General features: G+C 45.5%; 1 protein-coding gene and 1 non-coding gene across 3 annotated transcripts in view; one reads left to right on the forward strand and one right to left on the reverse strand.

Annotated features, from left to right (window-relative positions):
* Positions 1-325: 325 nt before the first annotated feature.
* LOC145353858 (uncharacterized) overlaps positions 326-20,222 on the reverse strand; it is a 47,543-nt gene continuing 27,646 nt past the window's right edge. The window contains exons 7-9 of one of the 2 annotated variants that reach the window (XM_080204757.1): positions 18,294-18,423; positions 8,073-8,153; positions 326-1,004 (exon numbers count right to left, since the gene is read on the reverse strand). In XM_080204757.1, coding sequence (XP_080060883.1) covers positions 8,108-8,153; positions 18,294-18,423 — 176 coding nt within the window. In that variant the 3' untranslated portion in view covers positions 326-1,004; positions 8,073-8,107. Of the gene's footprint in view, positions 1,005-3,490; positions 8,154-18,293; positions 18,424-20,222 lie in introns of those variants that run through there. The other variant, XM_080204756.1, reaches the window with a different exon arrangement.
* On the forward strand, positions 13,212-13,284 carry trnat-ugu (transfer RNA threonine (anticodon UGU)). The gene has a single exon. It is a non-coding gene; the product is annotated as a tRNA-Thr (tRNA).

Raw genomic sequence — 20,222 nt, forward strand, 5'->3', positions numbered from 1 at the left:
TTGAAGACTCTGTGGGTAAAATAAGTGAATAATCTAAAGCTATATGCACTGGTGACCTTTCAACACTTGTGTCTACCTTCACTTGTGCCAACTAGGTGCTTATAACTTCCAACCCTTCCTTACACTCACACTACATCTAGGTGTTTCCCCAGGATCCAAGGCTGAGGTTGTGGAGGCTTGCTGACTTCCATGCCATGTTGTCTGAGATGACCTTGGCAGGCGTCCCCTGGTGGGCCTGGACATTACCAGTCTTGAACTGCTTTTGCGGCTGGAGGTCTGTCACTCACAGAGAGGGAACAGTCAGACACATGTAGTGTCTCCTGGGTGAAAGGCCCCATCTGTGCCCCAGACAATCCTCATCCTTTCGGGTGTGTCTGATGGCTGCTGTCCCTCTACCCCCAGTCCCACGGGGTAGAGGGACAGCAGCTGTGAGATCCAGAAGTCCCGCTGCCAGCTGTTGCAGGCAGTCGCGAATTCCCTCCGACATGGAGGTCGTGAGGTGAACCATGATGCGGACCATGGAGTGCATCTCCTACGCCAAGGTCTCCACCCTCGCAATGTTGGCCTTGTTGTGCTGGAGTGACGGCACCATCTCCTCAGACAGAAGATTCCTCCAGTCAACCTTGCAATCCAAGGAGGGATGTTGTCTCCCCTCTCTGATGCTCACAGCTCTGCCTTTGTAGCTCCCTCAACCCTGGAATGACTGGACCCAAGGGCACATCAGCAGTCAGGGGCCCAGCAGAGTCCTGACCTCCAGCATCCCTCCGAGTGCTGGTCCCTGGGACGTCTGTGCCTTTGCTTGCTGTGGACCTTCAGCAGTGCGATGCTCAGCAGTGATTGACCCAGAAGCCTGCCTACTGCCCACCAAGGAGTGATTATCTACACTGGAGCCGGGTGTAGGTGACGCATCTTCAACTGTAGAGTCTGAGAAATCTCCCTTAGAGCTGCTTTTCTCCAGGGTGTTCAGGGAGGCAAGGATGATCTGGATGGCCTGGCTGCTTTGCCTGCAAGAGAAGGGAGATGGTATTAATGTATCACAGGGGATAAAGGATAGAACAGTGATTACTCACTTGAGACTTGAGGAATGATTGCATGTCTTGAGGATTCTCACTTTACCTGCTGCTCCCACTTCAGCACCAGTATAGGTGTGATCTTCCTCCTCCCTGGCCAGCACAAGGTCTCTCCTTGATGGACATGATGGTCCTGAGCTCTGACATTGTTCTGGCTGGGTGTATTTCTCACACTTGTTGTGGTTGAGTTTTTCCTCCAGTGATGCAGATGGGGAGCATGTAGGTGGGAGTTGTGATATTGAAGATGGTGATGAGGTGTGGCATGTGTGGGGCTTGAGTGGGAGCTGGAGTTTGAGGAACATGGCAGCTACTGAGGGGAGAATAGTGATAGTGGGAGGAGGACCTCGCTCCTGGTGTTGGCAACCCCCAATGTGCCTGGGTGAGAGATGGAGTTGGAGGTGGGAGGGGTGCGCGAGGGGGTCCAGAGAGAGACTGGAGGTGGTTCACTTATCCTGGCTGAATGAAGAAGATCATTTATCTTCTTCTGACACTACTCTTTTGAAATGAGCTGGCACTCACAAGGGCTGCCACTGCAAGCCAGGAGGGGATAATGACCCTGCTGGAAGGTCTTCTTCTGGAATGGGTGGGTGGCATGGTGGCACAGTAGTTAGCACTGTTGCCTCAAGTGTCAGGGACCCAGGTTTGATTCCCGATTGGGTCACTGTCTATGCAGAGTTTGCACATTCTCCCTGTGTCTGCGAGGGTTTCCTCTGGGTGTTCCGGTTTCCTCCCACAAGATGTGTGGGTTAGATGGATTGGCTATGCTAAATTGACCCCAGTTTTGGGGGGATTAGTAGGGTAAGTAGGTGGGATTACGGGGGTAGGGTGGGATTGTTGTCAGTGCAGACGTGATGGGCCGAATGGCATCCTGCACTGTAGGGATTCTATGATGATAACTGTAAGTGTATCCCGGTTCTGCTGCACACCATCCAGCAGTCTGGTGAGGGCTGGCTCCGAAAAGCAAGGTATGGATTTCTTGGCTGCCATTCCCTGGGGTGGACTTGGGACAAATGCCGGGGAATGCTGGGGGGCTGTTTATATGGAGCTTTCCAGTGACTGCAGTGATTAAATTGTGGCAGGGCGGATGAATCAGAAGAAACATGCCTTGAGCGTGACATGATTCCCGTGGTGTACAAATTATTACTAACGAAGTACAAGATTTGTTCAAAAACACTGCCAGAGGCATCGTTTGCCGTGTCGGAGTTCACACTCTGCCAAATTCAGATTCCGACACACATGTTGGAAAGTAAATCACAGGACCTTCACTTAGGAGCCAAATAGTATTCTAATCAACAGCTCTCTTTTACTCAACACTTTGTTATGCACTGTCTTGGAGCAATCTAACAGCCACCCAATCCACTCCCAAGACTTTGTTGTTCTTTTGTCAATTAGAAGGAGCAACACAATCCTGTAATTTCCCTTCACCATGGGGCGGTATCTAACCTTCAACCAGTGTCACTGGTAGGAAATCACTGCCACATGCTTACAGGCTGGCACTCGGTGGCACAGGACACTAAGGGCTGCAGCGCACCATGCCATCATATTGTTGTTTTGGTGATCATAACACGGCAAACACTGTTAAATGATTGCATAGAAAAGTATTCCAGCAGAGTACGTGCCTTGTGCCAAACCTTTATCGGAGTGTAGGGAAGGAGATGATCTTACGTGGTAGACACAGAACCTGAAAGCTGTTTTCCCTTGGAATCATAGAACCCCTACAGTGCAGGAGGCGGCCATTTGGCCTGAGCTTGCACTGACCATAATCCCCATAACCCTACTTATTTACCCTACTAACCGTCTGACACTGGGGTCAATTTAGCATGGCCAATCAACCTAACCTGCACGTCTTTGGACTGTGGGAGGAAACCGGAGCACACAGAGGAAACCCATGCAGACACGGGGAGAATGTGTAGACTCCACACAGACAGTGACCCAAGCTGGGAATTGAACCTGTGTCCCTGGCGCTGTGAGGCAGCAGTGCTAACCACTGTGCCACCGTGTTGCCCATTGGAAAGATAGGAGCAGGAGGAGGCCATTTGGCCATTCATTAAGGTCATGGCTGATCATCTAACTCAATAACCTAATCCTGCTTTTTCCCCATAACCTTTGATCGCATTCACCCCAAGTGTTGTATCCAGCCGCCTCTTGAATACATTCAATGTTTTGGCATCAACTACTTCCTGTGGTAACGAATTCCACAGGCTCACCACTCTTTGGGTGAAGAAATATCTCCTCACCTCCATCCTAAATGGTCTGCCCCGAATCCTCAGACTGTGACCCTTGGGTCTGGACTCCCACCATTGTAAACATCCTTCCTGCATCTACCCTGTCCAGTCTTGACAGGAGTAAAGGTTGCGTGCAAATATTCAATAAAAACATTACTTGAGCCTTTATGGAGGACGCCTGTATATATACTGAAACAATTTTATTCGGTAACATTTTTCACATCTTTTCTCTTGATTTACAAGTACGGCAAACATTTTTCTACTGAGCATTGCACAGTTTGATCATTGCGATGTGAGAAACAGACAGGCTCCCAAAGAAATAATAAAAAATGAGCAACTTTGCTGTTGAGTTAATACAAATGCCTGTTCTTCACAAAGATTAGAAAAGAGGTGAAGCGTAGCAAAAGGAAGGAGGGAGAACAAATTCTTGAATTAGCTGCACAGCAAAACGCAATGAAGATACATTTCCATCATAGTGCAAATAGAATGCAATTTAGCCATTTGTGCCATTTGCAATACTGTTAAACTATTGAGGAGCCAGAACAGAAAATTGTAGCAAGAAGGCAGTTGCTTCAGTAAGAGTGGTATTCCATTTTACAGTCTGCAGTTTTACAGTTTTTGAATTAATTCAACACCGAAGGTCAGTTTTGTGTAACACTTGTCATTTTGACCTGCTTGTTGGAGACAGTATTTCATGAATAAGAGTTTCTGAGACATTTTGACACTTTAGCCTGTATCATTTCAACTCCAGTTAGAAATAAAAATTTAAACAAACACATGGGGTTTATTTTATAGCCTGTCCTCAGCTGGCTCACTGTTGAACACTTACATAAAATGCCTAAAAACTAATTTAAATAAATGTTAACCAGTACACAGGGGAACGTTATACATATGCATCAAATGGTGCTGGAAATTAAGCCTGCTGATGTTTATCTATAGGACAAGCACGAATGCTTGACTGCACACCCAAGTTAGCCCATTGTCTACAGATTATACCGACACTATTAAGTTGCATATATGGGCCACAATTCTCCCATTGCGACCCACAACTTTTCTGTTGGGTCGTGATGGGAAACACGCGTCTCCAGCCTTGAACAGGGATTTGCGCATGCACTGGCAATGCATGCGCATCTCCCAGAGCCGGTCAACAGTCGCTGGCCAGACCACACTGAAATTGGCGGAAAGGCTGGAAAGTCATTTAAATCTTTTCTGCACGCGTTTTAAATGTGTACATGAGTTAATTATCGGCACCTTTTAGGCCTCAATTGAATCTCTGACCCCGCCAGGAGTATTTCATTCTGGCGGGGTTCAGGCTAGGTCCCCACGTTCGGGGAACTAGTGGGAGACCCCGCTGGAATGAAGGGGGGGCAGTTGGGGAAGTGGTGCCTCCTGGGCATGGGCACCCTGGCAGTGCCAGCCTGTGCCCCTGGCACTGCCCAAGCGGCAAAGTGCCCATGCCTGAGGCACCTTGGCACTGCCCACTGGGCATGGGGCAGTGTCAAGGGGGTGGAGCCTATTGTGAGCAGTGCTTGGGGCAATTGGTGGGGATGGAGGGGTCCTGCTGCCACTCTGCAGACAGGATTGGTCTGGGATGGACAGAGGACAGCAATTGGGGAGGGCTGGGTGTGTGCTCTGCTGAAGGGAGTGTGGGGCCTGCCTCTGGGGGAGGTCAAACCCCAGGGGTGGGGTCATGGGGGGTGTTCTGCTGGGTTGAGGGGAAACAATGCTGTAGCTTTTGCTTTAAATGTACCCTTCAACAACCCATACAATGGAACATTTCAATGACTTTATGTTGAGTACGGAAGCAGGGATGTCTTGATGCAATTATAGTGAGCCTTGGTGAGGCCACACCTGGAGTACTGTGCACAGTTTTGGTCTCCTTAGCCGAGGAAGGATGTTGTTGCTCTAGAGGGAGTGCAGAGAAGGTTTACCAGGCTGATTCCTGGAATGGCAGGACTGAGGAGAGATTGAGTCAGTTAGGATTGTATTTACTGGAATTTGGAAGAATGGAGTTGGGGGAGGGGGGGGATCCATCTCATAGAAACCTACAAAATTCTGACAGGACTAGGCATGGTGGATGCAAGAAGGGTGTTCCGGAACTGGGGGTCACAGACTGAGAATGCAGCGCAGACCATTTAGGACAGAGATGAGGAGAAATTTTTTCACCCAGAGATGGTCGGCCTATGGAATTCACTATCACAGAAAGTAGTTAAGGCCAAAACATTGAATGATTTCAAGACATAGCGCTTGAGGCGAAGGGGATCAAAGGATATAGGGGGAAAGGTTGGATCAGGCTACTGAGTTGCATAATCAGCTGTGATCACAATGAATGGCGGAGGAGGCTTGAAGGGCCAAATGGCCTCTTCCTTCTCCTTTTTTCTATGTTTATGCTCTTAAAATTCTCTTTGCTTTATTAGTGCGGGATTACTTTAAAAGCAGCTTTTACACTGGTTTTAGAAGCACGCTACCACCAGCTTTCAAAGCTTGGAGGCTATGAACTGAGCACCAACCTCAGCGTAATGTTGCTGGATTCGCTCGCTATTGGAAACAACAGAAATACAGATCCTGTTCTCAACCGCAATCAACCATCTTTACACTGAACCTGAAACAGGCGCATAAATTTGATGTGCCAGGGACAGATGGCACTAGGAACGGATGACACTAACACTACGCCCGGTCCAAGTGGATGCCTCATTTATATCTTGATTCTCTTATTAGCATTTGAAATGGTACAAAACCTAAAATACACTTTAAAAATATCACTATCTAACTAAGCACTCGAAACAAAAATGTGGATGAAGACAAGATACACGTGTAGTTTTTTTTTTGTGCTTCCTGTTTCTGTTCAAACCTCACCTATTATTCAGTACCCTTTACAATGAATATACCCCAGAGGATGATACAATGCCAGGTTTTGTGTTATCTGAAAAGTTCCAGTGGGTTATGCAGATGTCCATCCTGAGGTAAATTGTGATTCTCTTCTCAGAACACTTATGCAGGGAAGTCAGAAATTGAGAAGAATGTAGTTAGAATCATAGAATCATACAGTGCGGAAGAGGCCCCTCGGTTCACTGAATCTGCACCAACATGCAAGAAACACCTAACTTCCTATCTAATCCCACTTACCAGCACTTGGCCCATAGCCTTGAGTGTTATGACGTGCCAAGTGCTCATTCAGCTACTTTTTAAAGGATGTGAAATATCCTTCCTGCACCACCCTCCCAGGGAGCACATTCCAGACCATCACCACTCTCCAGTTAAAAAAGGTTCTTCCTCACATCCTCCCTAAACCCCCTGCCCCTCACCTTGAAGCCATGCTCTCTCCTGACTGACCCTTCAATTAAGAGCATCAGCTGTTCCTTATCCACTGTATCCATATCCCTCATAATCTTGTACACTTCGATCAGGATCAGAAGACCCCTTAGTCTTCTCTGCTCCAGTTAGAGCTGAATAAGTTGTGTAATTGTTGATGGAATGATTTACTGTACTGGGGTATCACACCAGAGAGTGGTAGGGCCCAGTCACATAAACTCTGGCTGACCTGGGTGGGAATGAGATGGTGGAGGTGAAGGCTTTCCATTAATCATAGAACATTGCAACACAGTACAGGCCCTTCGGCCCTCAATATTGTGCTGAGCTATGCCCAATCCCAAGATCAAGCTATCCCCTCCCTATAATTCTGGAGTGCTCCATGTGCCTATCCAATAACCGCTTGAAAGTTCCTAAAGGAAGAAAGGTCAGAGGGAAATGTCTAAAAGGGGGTTTTCTCAACTGTTCACTTCAAGGAAAGTGATTCATTTGAAAGGCCCTAGGACATTGAAGAATTTGCAAGTAAAATAAGACTTGTATAATGGTCAATAATAGTCTTAAGATTTCCTCACTTTGTTCTTTGTAAGGTTAAGTGAATTTAGGGAAAATCATTCCAGTTCCCAGTATGTGAGCATACATACCTCACATACTCTTAATTTGGCACTAAATTGGCAATCTCATTTGGAGAAGCTGTAGAATACCTGGGGTTGGGAAATGGAAGAATGTACAACAATAGGAACGACAAAAGGTTAGGGTTAAGATATATAATTGGGACAGAGGTATAACTCAACTGTAAATGTTTACCAATACGAGTGGAAGTGCCCCATTTCCTCAGAAATTAAGTAATTTTGGGCGGCACGTTCGTTAACACTGCTGCTTCACAGTGCCAGGGCCCCGGTTCAATTCCCCGCTTTGGTCACTAACTGTGTGGAGTTTGCACTTCTTCCCATGTCCGCGTGGCTTTCCTCCGGATGCTCTGGTTTCCTCCCGCAATCCAAAGATGTGCATGTTCCGTGTATGGGCCATGCTACGTTGCCCCTTAGTGTCCTGGGATGTGTAGGCTAGAGGGATTAGCGGGGTAAATAAGTGAGGTTACAGGGATAGGGTATTGTTAGTGGGGCCGAAATGTCTCTTCCTGCACTGTGGGGATTCTACGATCGTATGAACTCAACTTGAGAAGAAAATGCTTGTTACAAATGGCAGGTTTCTTTTTAAATTAAGCACTGGGCCAGGTAACACCTAAATTATTGTAATCCTGCTAATGTAACATCTTAATTTAATCTGGACATGACATTAGTAAGTAACATGACTGATCATAAGAAACAAACCTAATTTCTACTTTAATAGTAAATGTTCAATTCTAATGAGCTACTGAGCCACCAGAGGGTTTGGCTGATTGCTGTTCAGGTCATGCAGAAAATACATTGGAAATTTGTGTGACTGAACTGCAGTTTGAAATGTCACGTACATATGGTAGTCTTAACTTCTGTTCACAGAGAGTCTTCAATCTTCAGCTCCATTGCTTGGTAATAAATCTCCTCCGTTTGAACTACAGAAATAAAACATGTATTGTCAACATGCTAACTGGATATTGTAACAAAGGCTGATGAGTATTAATATACAGATCTACAGGATGTCTCTCATTAGAAACACCAACAGTTTTCTATATATAAAAAAAATCAGTAGAAAACCGAAGAATGAACATCTCTATTTCATTTTTTTAATAGTGCAGCACTCTGATTATTCTTGATGTCATGTTGCCCAATTATTCTATTGCGGAACAATACAGAATTTTTGCACCATAAGTATCAAGACCGTAAGACATAGGATCAGAATTGGGCCACTCAGCCCATCGAGTCTACTTCGCCATTCAATCATGGCCTTCATTTTTCTCATCCCCATTCTCCTGCCTTTTCCCCTGATCTTCTTATTAATCAAGAACCTATCTATCTCTGTTTTAAAGACACTCAATGACCTCCATTTATTAAGTTAACTTTTATAACTATTCTTAGATTGTATGGGTGAATTTGCTGCAAAAATTTCCAAATCTGCAGCAGCCTCAGCAACAAGAATGTGTGCCACCAGGATTAAATTTAGACCAGTGTTCCTATCACGCTCTCCCAGTTATTAGATTGCAGCTATACTGCAACGTTAGTTCAAGCCCATAATGTCATTGTGTGAACCCCCACTTTCCACTACTTTGACAAAGACGTTCGTCTCTTTAAAATAAGTAGGCTAACACTTTTATTAAAATAATACAGGAAATTGTGATCCTACATTTTACTCATGTTCAATGCTAACATTAAATGTTAGCGCAAGAAGTAAAAGGATCATCTTCCAAACTACTTTGTTTTTCAATTCCACAGGCACTTCCTAGTGGTATAAGAGAAAAGTTGTTGTATTAATTTGAACATAATTTGTCAGGTAAAGTTGCCATAATCCCAGCTGACCATAGGCTGCTCTCCTCCTTTGAGCAGGAGAGCTGACTGGTGGTGATTTTAACCTGAGGAGCACCACACCTCAGGCAATGGGCAAGGTTGAGAAGATGGGCCTTCAGGAATAACCTCAGCTGGTATGGAAATCAAACCCACACCGTTGCCATCACTTTGCACCACAATTTAGCTGTCCAGCCTTCTGCAGTAACCAGTGACTTGTCAGCAATAACAATATGCAGTCATATAGACAGTTTAACACTGTGAAACGTTTCAAGGTTCTTTCCTAGACCCCAAGACCTCAAGAACAGCTTCTTCCCGACTGCCATCAGACTTTTGAATGGACTTACCTTGCATTAAGTTGATCTTTCGCTACACCCTAACTATGAATGTAACACTACATTCTCCACTCTCTTTAGTTTCCTTCTCTATGAACGATATGCTTTATCAGAATAGCGCACAAGAAACAATACTTCTCACTGTATACTAATACTTGTGGCAATAATAAATCAAGTTGAATCAAAATAGAGCTTTATCAAATAAAATTTGACTCTGAGCCACATTTTTAGTAAGAAGTCTCACAACACCAGGTTTAAGTCCAACCTGGTGTCGTGAGACTTCTTACTGTGTTTACCCCAGTCCAACGCTGGCATCTCTACATCACCACATTATTAGGACAGTTCAACAAAAACTTGGTCTTTAAGGAGTGCCTTAAAGGAGCAGAGAAGGGCATGGAGGTGGGAAGGTTTAGAGAGGCAATTCCAGAGCTTAGGGGCTCGGCAACTGAAGGCATCCATGTTGGTCAGATGGATATCAGGTGGGCAACAGGCCAGAATTGGAGAAGTGCAGTGTTCTCGGAGGATGTGGGGACCAGGGGGATTTACAGAGATGGGGAGGGGCAACATCATATTTGGATTTGAACACAAGGATGAGGAGTTTTAATTTTGGGGTGTTGTTAAATGGAGGGCCAGTGGAGGTCAGCGATGGATGAAGGGGTCTTGGTGTGAGTTGGGAGAGGGATGAGCTAAATATTAGAGGGTGAAAGATCGCGGGCAGGAACTTCCCCGTCCCACCTACCATGGAAATTATTGCGGTCCATGCAAAGGTATGTTGACCTCAGCTGGGAATTTCTGGTCTTGGGGCATGTGAGGCCAGAAAATTCCACTCCAAGAGTTTATGGAAATCGGTAACAAAGGAATGAGAGAGTTTTACCAGGCAATTATTTGAGGCATTTTAACAATAATAAAATTTATTTATTTATTAGAGTCAAAAGTAGGCTTATATTAACACTACAATGAAGTTACTGTGAAAATCCCCTAGTCACCACATTCCACTGCTGGTCCACTGAGAAGGAACTTAGCATGGCCAATGTGCCTGACCAGCTGTCTTTCAGACTGTGGGAGGAAACCCATGCAGACATAGACAGTGACCCAAGCCGGGAATCGAACCCGGGTCCCTGGCGCTGTGAAACAGCTCTGTGAGACATTGTTTGAAACTCAGCAGGGCGGCACAAAAAAAAGTTAATTTAAAATTGGTTTGTCTTTGTGGACAAGTCCCCAGGACCGGATGGAATGCATCCCAGGGTTCTGAAAGAAATGGCGGAGGTGATAGTGGATGCCTTGGTGGTTATTTTCCAAACGTCGCTGGATTCCGGGGAAGTGCCGGATGATTGGAAAACGGCTAATGTTACGCCGTTGTTTAAGAAGGGTGCCAGGCAAAAGGCGGGGAATTATAGGCCGGTTAGTTTAATGTCTGTTGTAGGTAAAATGTTAGAATCTGTCATTAAGGAGGAAATTGCGAGGCATCTTGAAGGGAATTGCTTGATAGAGCAGACGCAGCACGGTTTCATTAAAGGGAAGTCGTGTCTGACAAATTTACTGGAGTTCTATGAGGATGTGTCTAGGGCGGTGGATAGAGGAGAGCCGGTGGATGTGGTCTTTCTAGATTTTCAGAAGGCGTTTGACAAAGTGCCTCACAAGAGGTTATTGCAGAAGGTCGAGGGACATGGAGTTGGGGGTAGGGTGTTAGCGTGGATAGAGGATTGGTTGTCAAATAGGAGGCAGAGAGTGGGGGTCAACGGGTGCTATTCGGATTGGCGGATGGTGACTAGTGGAGTGCCCCAGGGGTTGGTGCTGGGGCCTCAGCTTTTTACCATTTATATAGATGATCTGGAGGAGGGAACCGAGTGTAGAGTGTCGAAATTTGCTGATGACACCAAGATTGGGGGAACGGCAAATTGTGCGGAGGGTGTGGAGAGTCTACAGAAGGATCTAGATAGGCTGGGCGAATGGGCCAGGAAATGGCAAATGGAATTTAATGTTGGCAAGTGTGAGGTGGTCCACTTTGGTAGGAAGAACTATTACTTACGGGGCGAAAAACTGCAGCAGGCGACTGTGCAGAGGGACCTCGGGGTCCTTGTGCATGAGTCGCAAAAACCCAGCTTGCAGGTGCAGCAGGTGGTCAGGAAGGCGAATGGGATGCTGGCCTTCATAGCGAGGGGGATTGAATATAAAAGTAGGGAGGTCTTGCTGCAGCTGTATAGGGCATTGGTGAGGCCGCAACTGGAGTACTGTGTGCAGTTTTGGGCGCCGCACCTGCGCAAAGATATTTTGGCCTTGGAGGGAGTGCAGAGGAGGTTTACTAGGCTGATACCGGAGTTGAGGGGGTTGAGCTATGAGGAGAGGCTGAATAAACTGGGCTTGTACTCGTTAGAGTTTAGAAGAATGAGGGGAGATCTCATTGAGACGTATAACATGATGAATGGGATGGATAGGATAGAGGTGGAGAGACTCTTCCCGCTCAAAAAAGACAGTAGGACTAGGGGGCACAGCCTCAAGATAAAAGGGGGGCGGTTTAGAACGGAGTTGAGGAGGAACTTCTTCACTCAAAGGGTGGTGAATCTCTGGAATTCTCTGCCCGTTGAAGTGGTGGAGGCTGCCTCGCTAAATATTTTTAAGACGCGGGTTGATGGGTTTTTGATGAGAGGGGATTAAGGGTTATGGGGAGAGGGCGGGAAAGTGGAACTGAGCCACGACAGATCAGCCATGATCTTATTGAATGGCGGGGCAGGCTCGAAGGGCTGGATGGCCTACTCCTGCTCCTATTTCTTATGTTCTTATGTTCTTATATTTTGTTCCATTTTATTTCTTTTAAATTCTATTTTATTCCTTCCTCTTCTTCTCTCCTCACTTCCCAGATATCATCACCTTTCATGGGAGTATAGTTCTATGGGCAGCAGTCATCTTCTGCTGCCTTGCCATGTGTTAATGTGGATATTTCACCATCGAGGACCAATATATTCAAACCCATTCAGAAGCCTGTCTGTTCCTGCAATCCAATTTCCAGCAGGGGGCAGTAATCAGGAGGAAATCCAGCTGAGTCTGGTCCTTGTATTACTGGAGTGCTCAAAGCCAACTTCAGCACCGCTGCTGCACTCTACTGGCAATGAGTTCCATCAGTAAATAACAGGATTGAACTCAGGACTTTTCTAGTGTCAGAATCAGCTACGACTTAACCAGCTGGATTAGTGAGGCAGTTCCACCGTGTTATAATATCGACAACATCTTATATTAATGCAGTGGTGGCCGGCCATCTTTATAAGGCAATGCTTTGTACTGTGGTGGTCAACTTTGTTTAAGCATCACCTGTTGTGGCTGAGGAGTCACACTCAGAAGGATAAAAGCAGTTTGGACTAGTATTCTTTCCCTGTCTTACTGGTGTTCCATTTTTCAGTATACAAGACCAGTTCAGACAGTATTCTTCTGTCCCAGTTTTACTGTTTTTTTACCTTCTGGGCACTGTGGCAGTCTTTGCTGCACTTGCTAATCAGTGGGCTGAGAGGTGGCACGATTCACTAGTCCTTAGTTTTCTCTGGGTCTTCTTATCTGTCAGCTAAGCCTTTAGATTCTGCTCACTTCTGCCAATTGTCTTCCCCTGCTGAGGTTAATATTGCCGACAAAGACCACAATTATCAGTGGACTGCACGCCCCATGTCGGAGAAAAATTAGAGCGTGAGGGGCCTAGACAAAGAGGATGGAAAGAATCTATTTCCCTTAGTAGACAGCACAGAGATTTGGGGGGGTGGGGTGGTGGGGTGGAGGGGGGAAGCATGGATTTAAAGTGATTGGTAGAAGGATTGGAGGGTGATGAGGAAAAACGTCTTCAATTGTACTTGTGGCTCCATAGCTCAGGGGTTACAGCACTGGTCTTGTAAACCAGGGGTCGTGAGTTCAAATCTCACTGGGGCCTGCTTTGGATTTTCCTTATTAGGATGCTACTGGGACGTGATGGCTTGAGTTATAAAGAGAGGCTGGATCGACTGGGGCTCTTTTCCCTGCAGTGCAGGAGACTTAGTGCTCATGTTATAGAGGTATAAAAAATAATGAGGGCATAGATCAGCTAGAAAGCCGACATCTTTTCCCAAAGGTAGGGGGGGACTAAAACTAGAGGGCACAGGTTTAAGATGAGGGATACAAAAGGATCCAGAGGGGCAATTTTTTCACACAGAGGGTGGTGACTTAAGAAACATAGAACATTACAGCACAGTACAGGCCCTTCATCCCTCAATGTTGAGCCGAACTATGTCCAATCCCAAGATCAAGCTATCCCCTCCCTATAATTCTGGAGTGCTTCATGTGCCTATCCAATAACCGCTTGAAAGTTCCTAAAGTGTCCAACTTCCACTATCACAGCAGGCAGTCTATTCCACACCCCAACCACTTTGTCTGGAACAAGTTGCCAAAGGTAGTAGTAGAGACGGGTACAATTTTATCTTCTAAAAAGTGTTTAAGACAGTTACATGGACAAGGTGGGTAGAGAGGGATATGGGCCAAATGGGCAATTGGGACTAACTTAATGGTTAAAAAAAGGGGTAGTATGGAAGTTCGGCTGAAGGGCTTGTTTCCATGCTATAAATCTCTATGACTCTATGACCCAGAGGGTTCAGGAGACCTGGAACTCGCTGCCTGAAGGCAGAAACCCTCGACTCATTTAAAAGATGTCCAGATGTGCAGTGAAAGCCCCGTAACCTTCTGGGCTATGGACTGAATGCAGGAAAATTGGATTAGACTGGGTGGGGGACTTGTTTTTTGATGTGACAAGCAGACTGGCCTCACTTCTGCTGTAAAGTTTTCTACATTTTCTAAATATATGAAAAGAAGGAATGTGCAGGGATATGGGGAGAGGGCAGGGAAGAGGCAGTACACAAATTGCTCTCTTGGAGGGCGGTACAGATATGAGTTTCCCCCCTCTGCTTGATACTAGCCTGTGCAGCAAATACTGCTGGGTTACCCACCTAGCATGGGCCTCCCCGTCATGAGTAATATAGCAGCAGGGTTGGAATGAGGCATTTCAATGGCCATTAATTTAAATGGTCACCTAAGAGCCTCAACAGGCCCAAAGTTGGGTCGGCTACCTGACATCTCCATTGCCTAGCATAAAACAGGAGACAGATCAGGGGCTGGCAGGTAGGCAGTGGAAAGGTTATGAGGTGTATTTTACAAGTCCACCTGTCTTCAAATGTGGCTGTGGGTGGTGTGGGGCGGGGTAGGGGTGAGTGCGGCTGTAAGATCATAAGATCATAAGACATAGGAGCAGAGTTAGGCCACTCGGCCCATTGAGTCTGCTACGCTATTCAATCATGGCTAATAATTTTCTCATTCTCCTGCCTTTTCCCCATAACTCCTGTAAAATCCAGCTGGGAACGTTTTTGGGGATATGGCCATCATCCAATGAACGTGGCATTTGCGATATGTGTGTATTAATTTCAGCACGAAGTGACAGATATTTGGTGATTGTGGAGCCAAGATATGTGAAGCTATTAACAATATCCAGCTTGTTTTCCCACAGTGCGAGGAGTAACTGACTGCATTCATGTTACCATTAGAGCTGCCTTGGAACAGCCAGCAACATGTGTGAACTGCAAAGGATTCCAGTCTCTAAACATCCAACTAGTCTGCAACTACAGGCAAAGAATCATGCAGGCTTGAGCTTGTTTTTCAGGGAGTAATCGTGACTCATATCTTGGGAAGCTCATAGCTTCCTAAGCTTTTTGAGGCCTCTTCTTGGGTTGATGGCTGGATCCTGGGTAACAGGGGTTCCTCTTCTCAACCTGGTTGATGATATCAGGGAGGCAATTGTCTCCCATGCAGCAGAAGAGTGCCACAACAAAGCCTACACCTCCACCAATGCCATCATCAAAAAGACTGTGGGCATGTTGAAAATGCCTTGACAAATCTGGCGAGAACCGGCAGCAAGTACCCACCCAGGGTTTCAGAGATATTTATGGTATGTGGTGCACTGCAACGTGGCAAATGCAACATGGCAAACCTTTGCCCAGAAGAGCAACACTCCTCGTCAGCTAAGGGTGAATGTGCATGAGTTTGAGGAAGAGAACCTTGAACGTGCATGAGCCTCTACTCGATGTCAGGCCCATTGAGGCATGGCCAGGGATGATCTCAGATATGCAATATTTGCCCAAGATTGAGGGATCTACATGATTATTGTGCGAATGCCAGGTCATATCTGCCTGCTTGGGGTACCAACTTTCTTCCCAGGCGTTACCTCTGAACCTGTATCCTGTACAACCCTGAATGGCAAAGGGAGTGGATCTCTGTCACACACACTGTTATAAAAGCAAAATATTGTAGATGTTGGATATCTGAAATAAAAACAAAAAATGCTGAATAAACTCAGCACACCTGGCGGCATCTGTGGAGAAAGAAAGAGTTAACTCTATATGACTTTTACAGACTCAAAACATCAGATGCTGCAGACTCGATGGAGTGAATGGCTTCCTTCTGCATTGTGGGGATTTTATGATTCTGCCAGACCGGCTGGAGTTTATGTAGCATTTTCTGTTATTTTTTAACCAAAAAAAGCCAAGTCCTTGACTTCACAAATGACAGTACAAGTGTCCCTGTGAAACACTGGCCTGGATTTTCCGGGTTTTGCCCGTGGTGGGAATCGTCACGGGCGGGATGGAAATTTCAGTTTGGTCAGGAATCTCTGCTCCCGTAATGGGCAGGAGTGGAAAATCTGGACCATAATCTCCGACAATCTCCAGGGTGTATAATGTAGTGTCTGCAGAATTCACATGTTCCTCTATGTTCCATAGACAGACATTAAAATAGACATGTGCATGAACATTACAGCAAACACACAACATAACCACCCACATAGGAAAGGGGCAGTTTAAAAAAAATTACTTTTCTATATGTTTGGTGCTATATTTTTCCATGTTACCTTTCCATTATAAAGTGTTATTTTACTTAAATTTTTTGAATTTTTTCATATCTGAACAACCAGGGAAGTTTGTAGAAATTCAAAGAGCTGTTAGTGTAAAGTTCCCCAAAAGTTGATTGATTACAAACATTTCCAGTATTCCAAATGGATAGCAAAAACATCTACAAAACAGGGTACTTATGAATGGTTCTGCTGATACAGAACTTCCACAGAGCTCGGGGACTGTCAAAGAATGTAAATGTACTCTATGGCATTTGCTTCTTCTCAGATGATCAATGGATTCTCTGCAGGATCAAGCACAGTATCAGTCCATTTTCTCAGTGTCAAACAGATGACTAACTGTTGTACCCGTCAACGTGGCCAACTCTTTCACCTCCTTTCCACTAAATAGGGCCAGAAATGTGACACAATGGGCTGGATTTTGTGGCTTTGCTGGTCACAAAACCCCACCTGAGATAAATGGACCTTTCCATGATCTGATTCTTGCCTCCTCCAATTTCCGTAGTGGGCGGGATGGGAAAATTCTGGCCAATGTTACTATCCTGTTGAACTTCCTGAAATACAAGCAGCCACGCGATCGTCCAGGCAAGAGGTCCTTGTTCCGCCTTTCCCAACCCCAGTTCTCCTTTTAACCATTACACCACCACTCAAGTGTACTGATTGTGCTCTCCGGAACGTGGGCTTGCAAATGCTGGCGTGAAAATCCCGGTGGTTAAAATTGTCCTTTGACAAGCTGGTCACTCATTTTACATCCTGCCCATAGGCAGGGAATAAAACAGATTGCTGGTTGAGTTTAAGGATAAAAATTGAGTGGCTTGTGGCACAGGTGATGGACTGTACATGTGCTGCAACCAAGTGATCCTTCATACCAACGCATTAACACGAAACCTAGCAGAATTATAACAATGTAATATATCATTCATCGGGCCTGATTTTACCATTTTCATTCTAAGTGCCGAATCTGGGTGCAATTCAGATCTGACTTGGAAATCTGCTTTCAGGCACCTTCATATGCACTTAGCCTGAAATAAAAATTGCGGGTCTGGATCATGCTGTGCGCAGGGTTTATCGCGCCCGAAATGATCGGAGCTCTGAACTGCGCATGCTCAGTTAGAAAAAATTTGAAAAAGCACGCCCGTGTCAGATCACTCCCAGGCTGTAAAAAGCAAAGAAAGCGGTCCGGGAGCGAAAAGTGGGAGCGATGGCCTGCACAGACATCACAGTCCCTCCTTATCCACCCACCCACTTGCTACCCAGAGCGATTGTGACCCTCTGCCCCCTTCCGCCCCACCGATCACCTGCAGAGTGGCAACAGGCCCCCCCCCACCAGAGATCCATCTGGCCTCACCCCCACCCACTAGTGAACGATCAGGCCTCCTTCTCCTCACGTAGCCCCCCTCCCCCCACCAGAGACACATCTCACCCGCCTCCTCCTCCCTCCCCACCCCCTCACCAGAGAATGATCTGGCCCGCCTCCACTCCCCCTCTCCAAACAAACAACGATCAGCCCCCCCCCACCGCCCCCCCAACAACCAGACAACGATCGGGCCTCCTCCCTCCCAAGAACCAGATGATCAAGCCTCCTTCCTCCCTAGACCAGAGAATAATCTGACCCGCCTCTCTTCCCCCTCCACCTCCGAGTCAGAAAGCCATTGGAAGCTCTGAACTTACCTCTTCTGGAGCTGACTTTTATTCAGCATGTTTCAGCGCGATTCCGGATTGGCGAACATGGTGGTAAAGGGGGAAATGCTGATAAAGTTGGGCGGGCAGTTCATTCATTCGATTGAAAGGCGCAAATTAGATCGCGGCCATTCCTGGGCCTCGGTAAAGTGGCCAACTGCGTGGACGCGGGCACGGATCGCATTAGTGGCTTCACACCCAACTTTATCACATTTTCGCACCCAAAAACAGGCATGACGCAATGGTAAAATCAGGCCTATCTTGTTTGCACATGGCGACAGCACGAAATCAAGAATGTTTATGGGTATTTAGAAAAATTACTACTGAACTCTTACCTTTCTGGGACTAACTCTGGAAGATCGGTTGTTTTGTTTTCTGGAACTCCTGAACTGCATTCTGTGGCATGTGTGGGGGCTGACGGTAGTGGTTTGCCTCGCTTGATTCTTCTTCCTGTCTTGTATGCAGCTACAAGTAAACAAACGATTAAATGTAGACAGTTAGGTTGGTGCTACGTATTGCTTTTGATGATTATTCCGGCACTCAGTTAACTACTGAACAATTGGAAAGGGAAAATAAAACAAATTAGTTCTAAACCTCGAATCTTCAAAGTGGGTGCATGATTCCAGTCACTTTACATAAGAACCAGGAGCAGGAGTAGACCACTTGGCCCCTCGAGCCTGCTCCACCATTCAATAAGATCATGGCTGACCTTTTTGTGAACTCAGCTCCAGTTACCCACCCGCTCACCATAACCCTTATTCCTTTACTGTTCAAAAATGTATCTATCCTTGCCTGAAAAACATTCTGTGTGGTAGCCTCAACTGCTTCACTGGGCAGGGAATTCCACAGATTCACAATCCTTTGTGTGAAGAAGTTCCTCCTCAACTCAGTCCTAAATCTGCCCACCCTTATTTTGAGGCTATGCCCCCTAGTTCTAGTTTCACCTGCCAGTGGAAATAACTTCCCTGCTTCTATCTTATCTATTCCCTTCATAATCTTATATGTTTCTGTAAGATCCCCCCTCATTCTCCTGAATTCCAATGAGTATAGTCCCAGTCTACTCAGTCTCTTCTCATAAGTCAACCCTCTCAAGTCTGGAATCAACCTAGTGAATCTCCTCTGTATCCCCTCCAGTGCCAATATAATATAAGGAGACCAAAACTGTACAGAGTTTTGATTTTGGCTGATCTTATTCCGAGTGTGTTGCCCTGACAGTTGTTATTGAATTGTTTTATTTAATTAAATTTTTATCCCTCTTTTCTGCATTGGGAATATCAGACAACAGGAATCAGGTTGCCTCCCTAAAGCCACTTGCAGCTATACAATTGTGACCCCAGATTTGCAAGCAGGAGAACTGATAGTGGAAACCTGTTAGGTTGTTTTATATATGCGGTTACCGTGGATCCAAAATATTTTTAGCTTATCAGCAACAGTGAGTGATACAAATCAGAAGTAACTATCAATAGTGATCACATTGCATCAGAGAAAGGAATATTTATTTATTGGTGTCACAACTAGGCTTACATTAACACTGCAGTGAAGTTACTCTGAAAATCCCCTAGTCATCACACTGCCAAGAATAGTGAGATTATGTCATTTAGAATGTGAATTGTATTATGCAATAATACTACTGGTTGAAAAAAAACAATTAACTTTACATTTAGTAATTATATTTGCATATAATGTTAGGTACAATTGTATATATTAGTGTAATTTAATATATATAAAATGCATATGCTGCCCAGTGTGAAGCATCCTGATGACTGTAAGACAAAAATCTTTGACAGGTCTCTTTTTCAGAAATACCCACGCACAAAAGTATATATAGTTGCATATTCTGCACTATCTGGTATTTTATAATCCATGCATTGTTACAGATATTCCTTTTTATAATGAAGGGTACAGATGGAGGGAGTGAATGTTTTGTGGAAGGGGATTTCCATCAAGTGGATTGCTTTGTCCAGGATGGAGTCAAGCTTCTTGAATATTGCTGGAACTGCACTCATCCAGGCAAATGGAGAGTATTTCATCACCTCCTGGCTTGTGCCTTGTAGATTTTGGACAGGCCTTTAGGGAGTCAAGTGGTGAGTTACTCACCACAAGCTTCCTAGCCTCTGACTTGCTCTTGTAGCTACAATATTTATATAGCTAATCCAATTGAGTTTCTAAGACCATATAGGATATAGAAACAGAAGTAGGCCATTTGGCCCATTGAGTCCGCTCTACCATTCGATCATGGCTGATATGCTTCTCAACCCCATTCT

This window comes from Carcharhinus amblyrhynchos, chromosome 16 (genome assembly GCF_965287045.1).
Source record: "Carcharhinus amblyrhynchos chromosome 16, sCarAmb.v2.hapA, whole genome shotgun sequence".
NCBI lineage: Eukaryota > Metazoa > Chordata > Chondrichthyes > Carcharhiniformes > Carcharhinidae > Carcharhinus > Carcharhinus amblyrhynchos.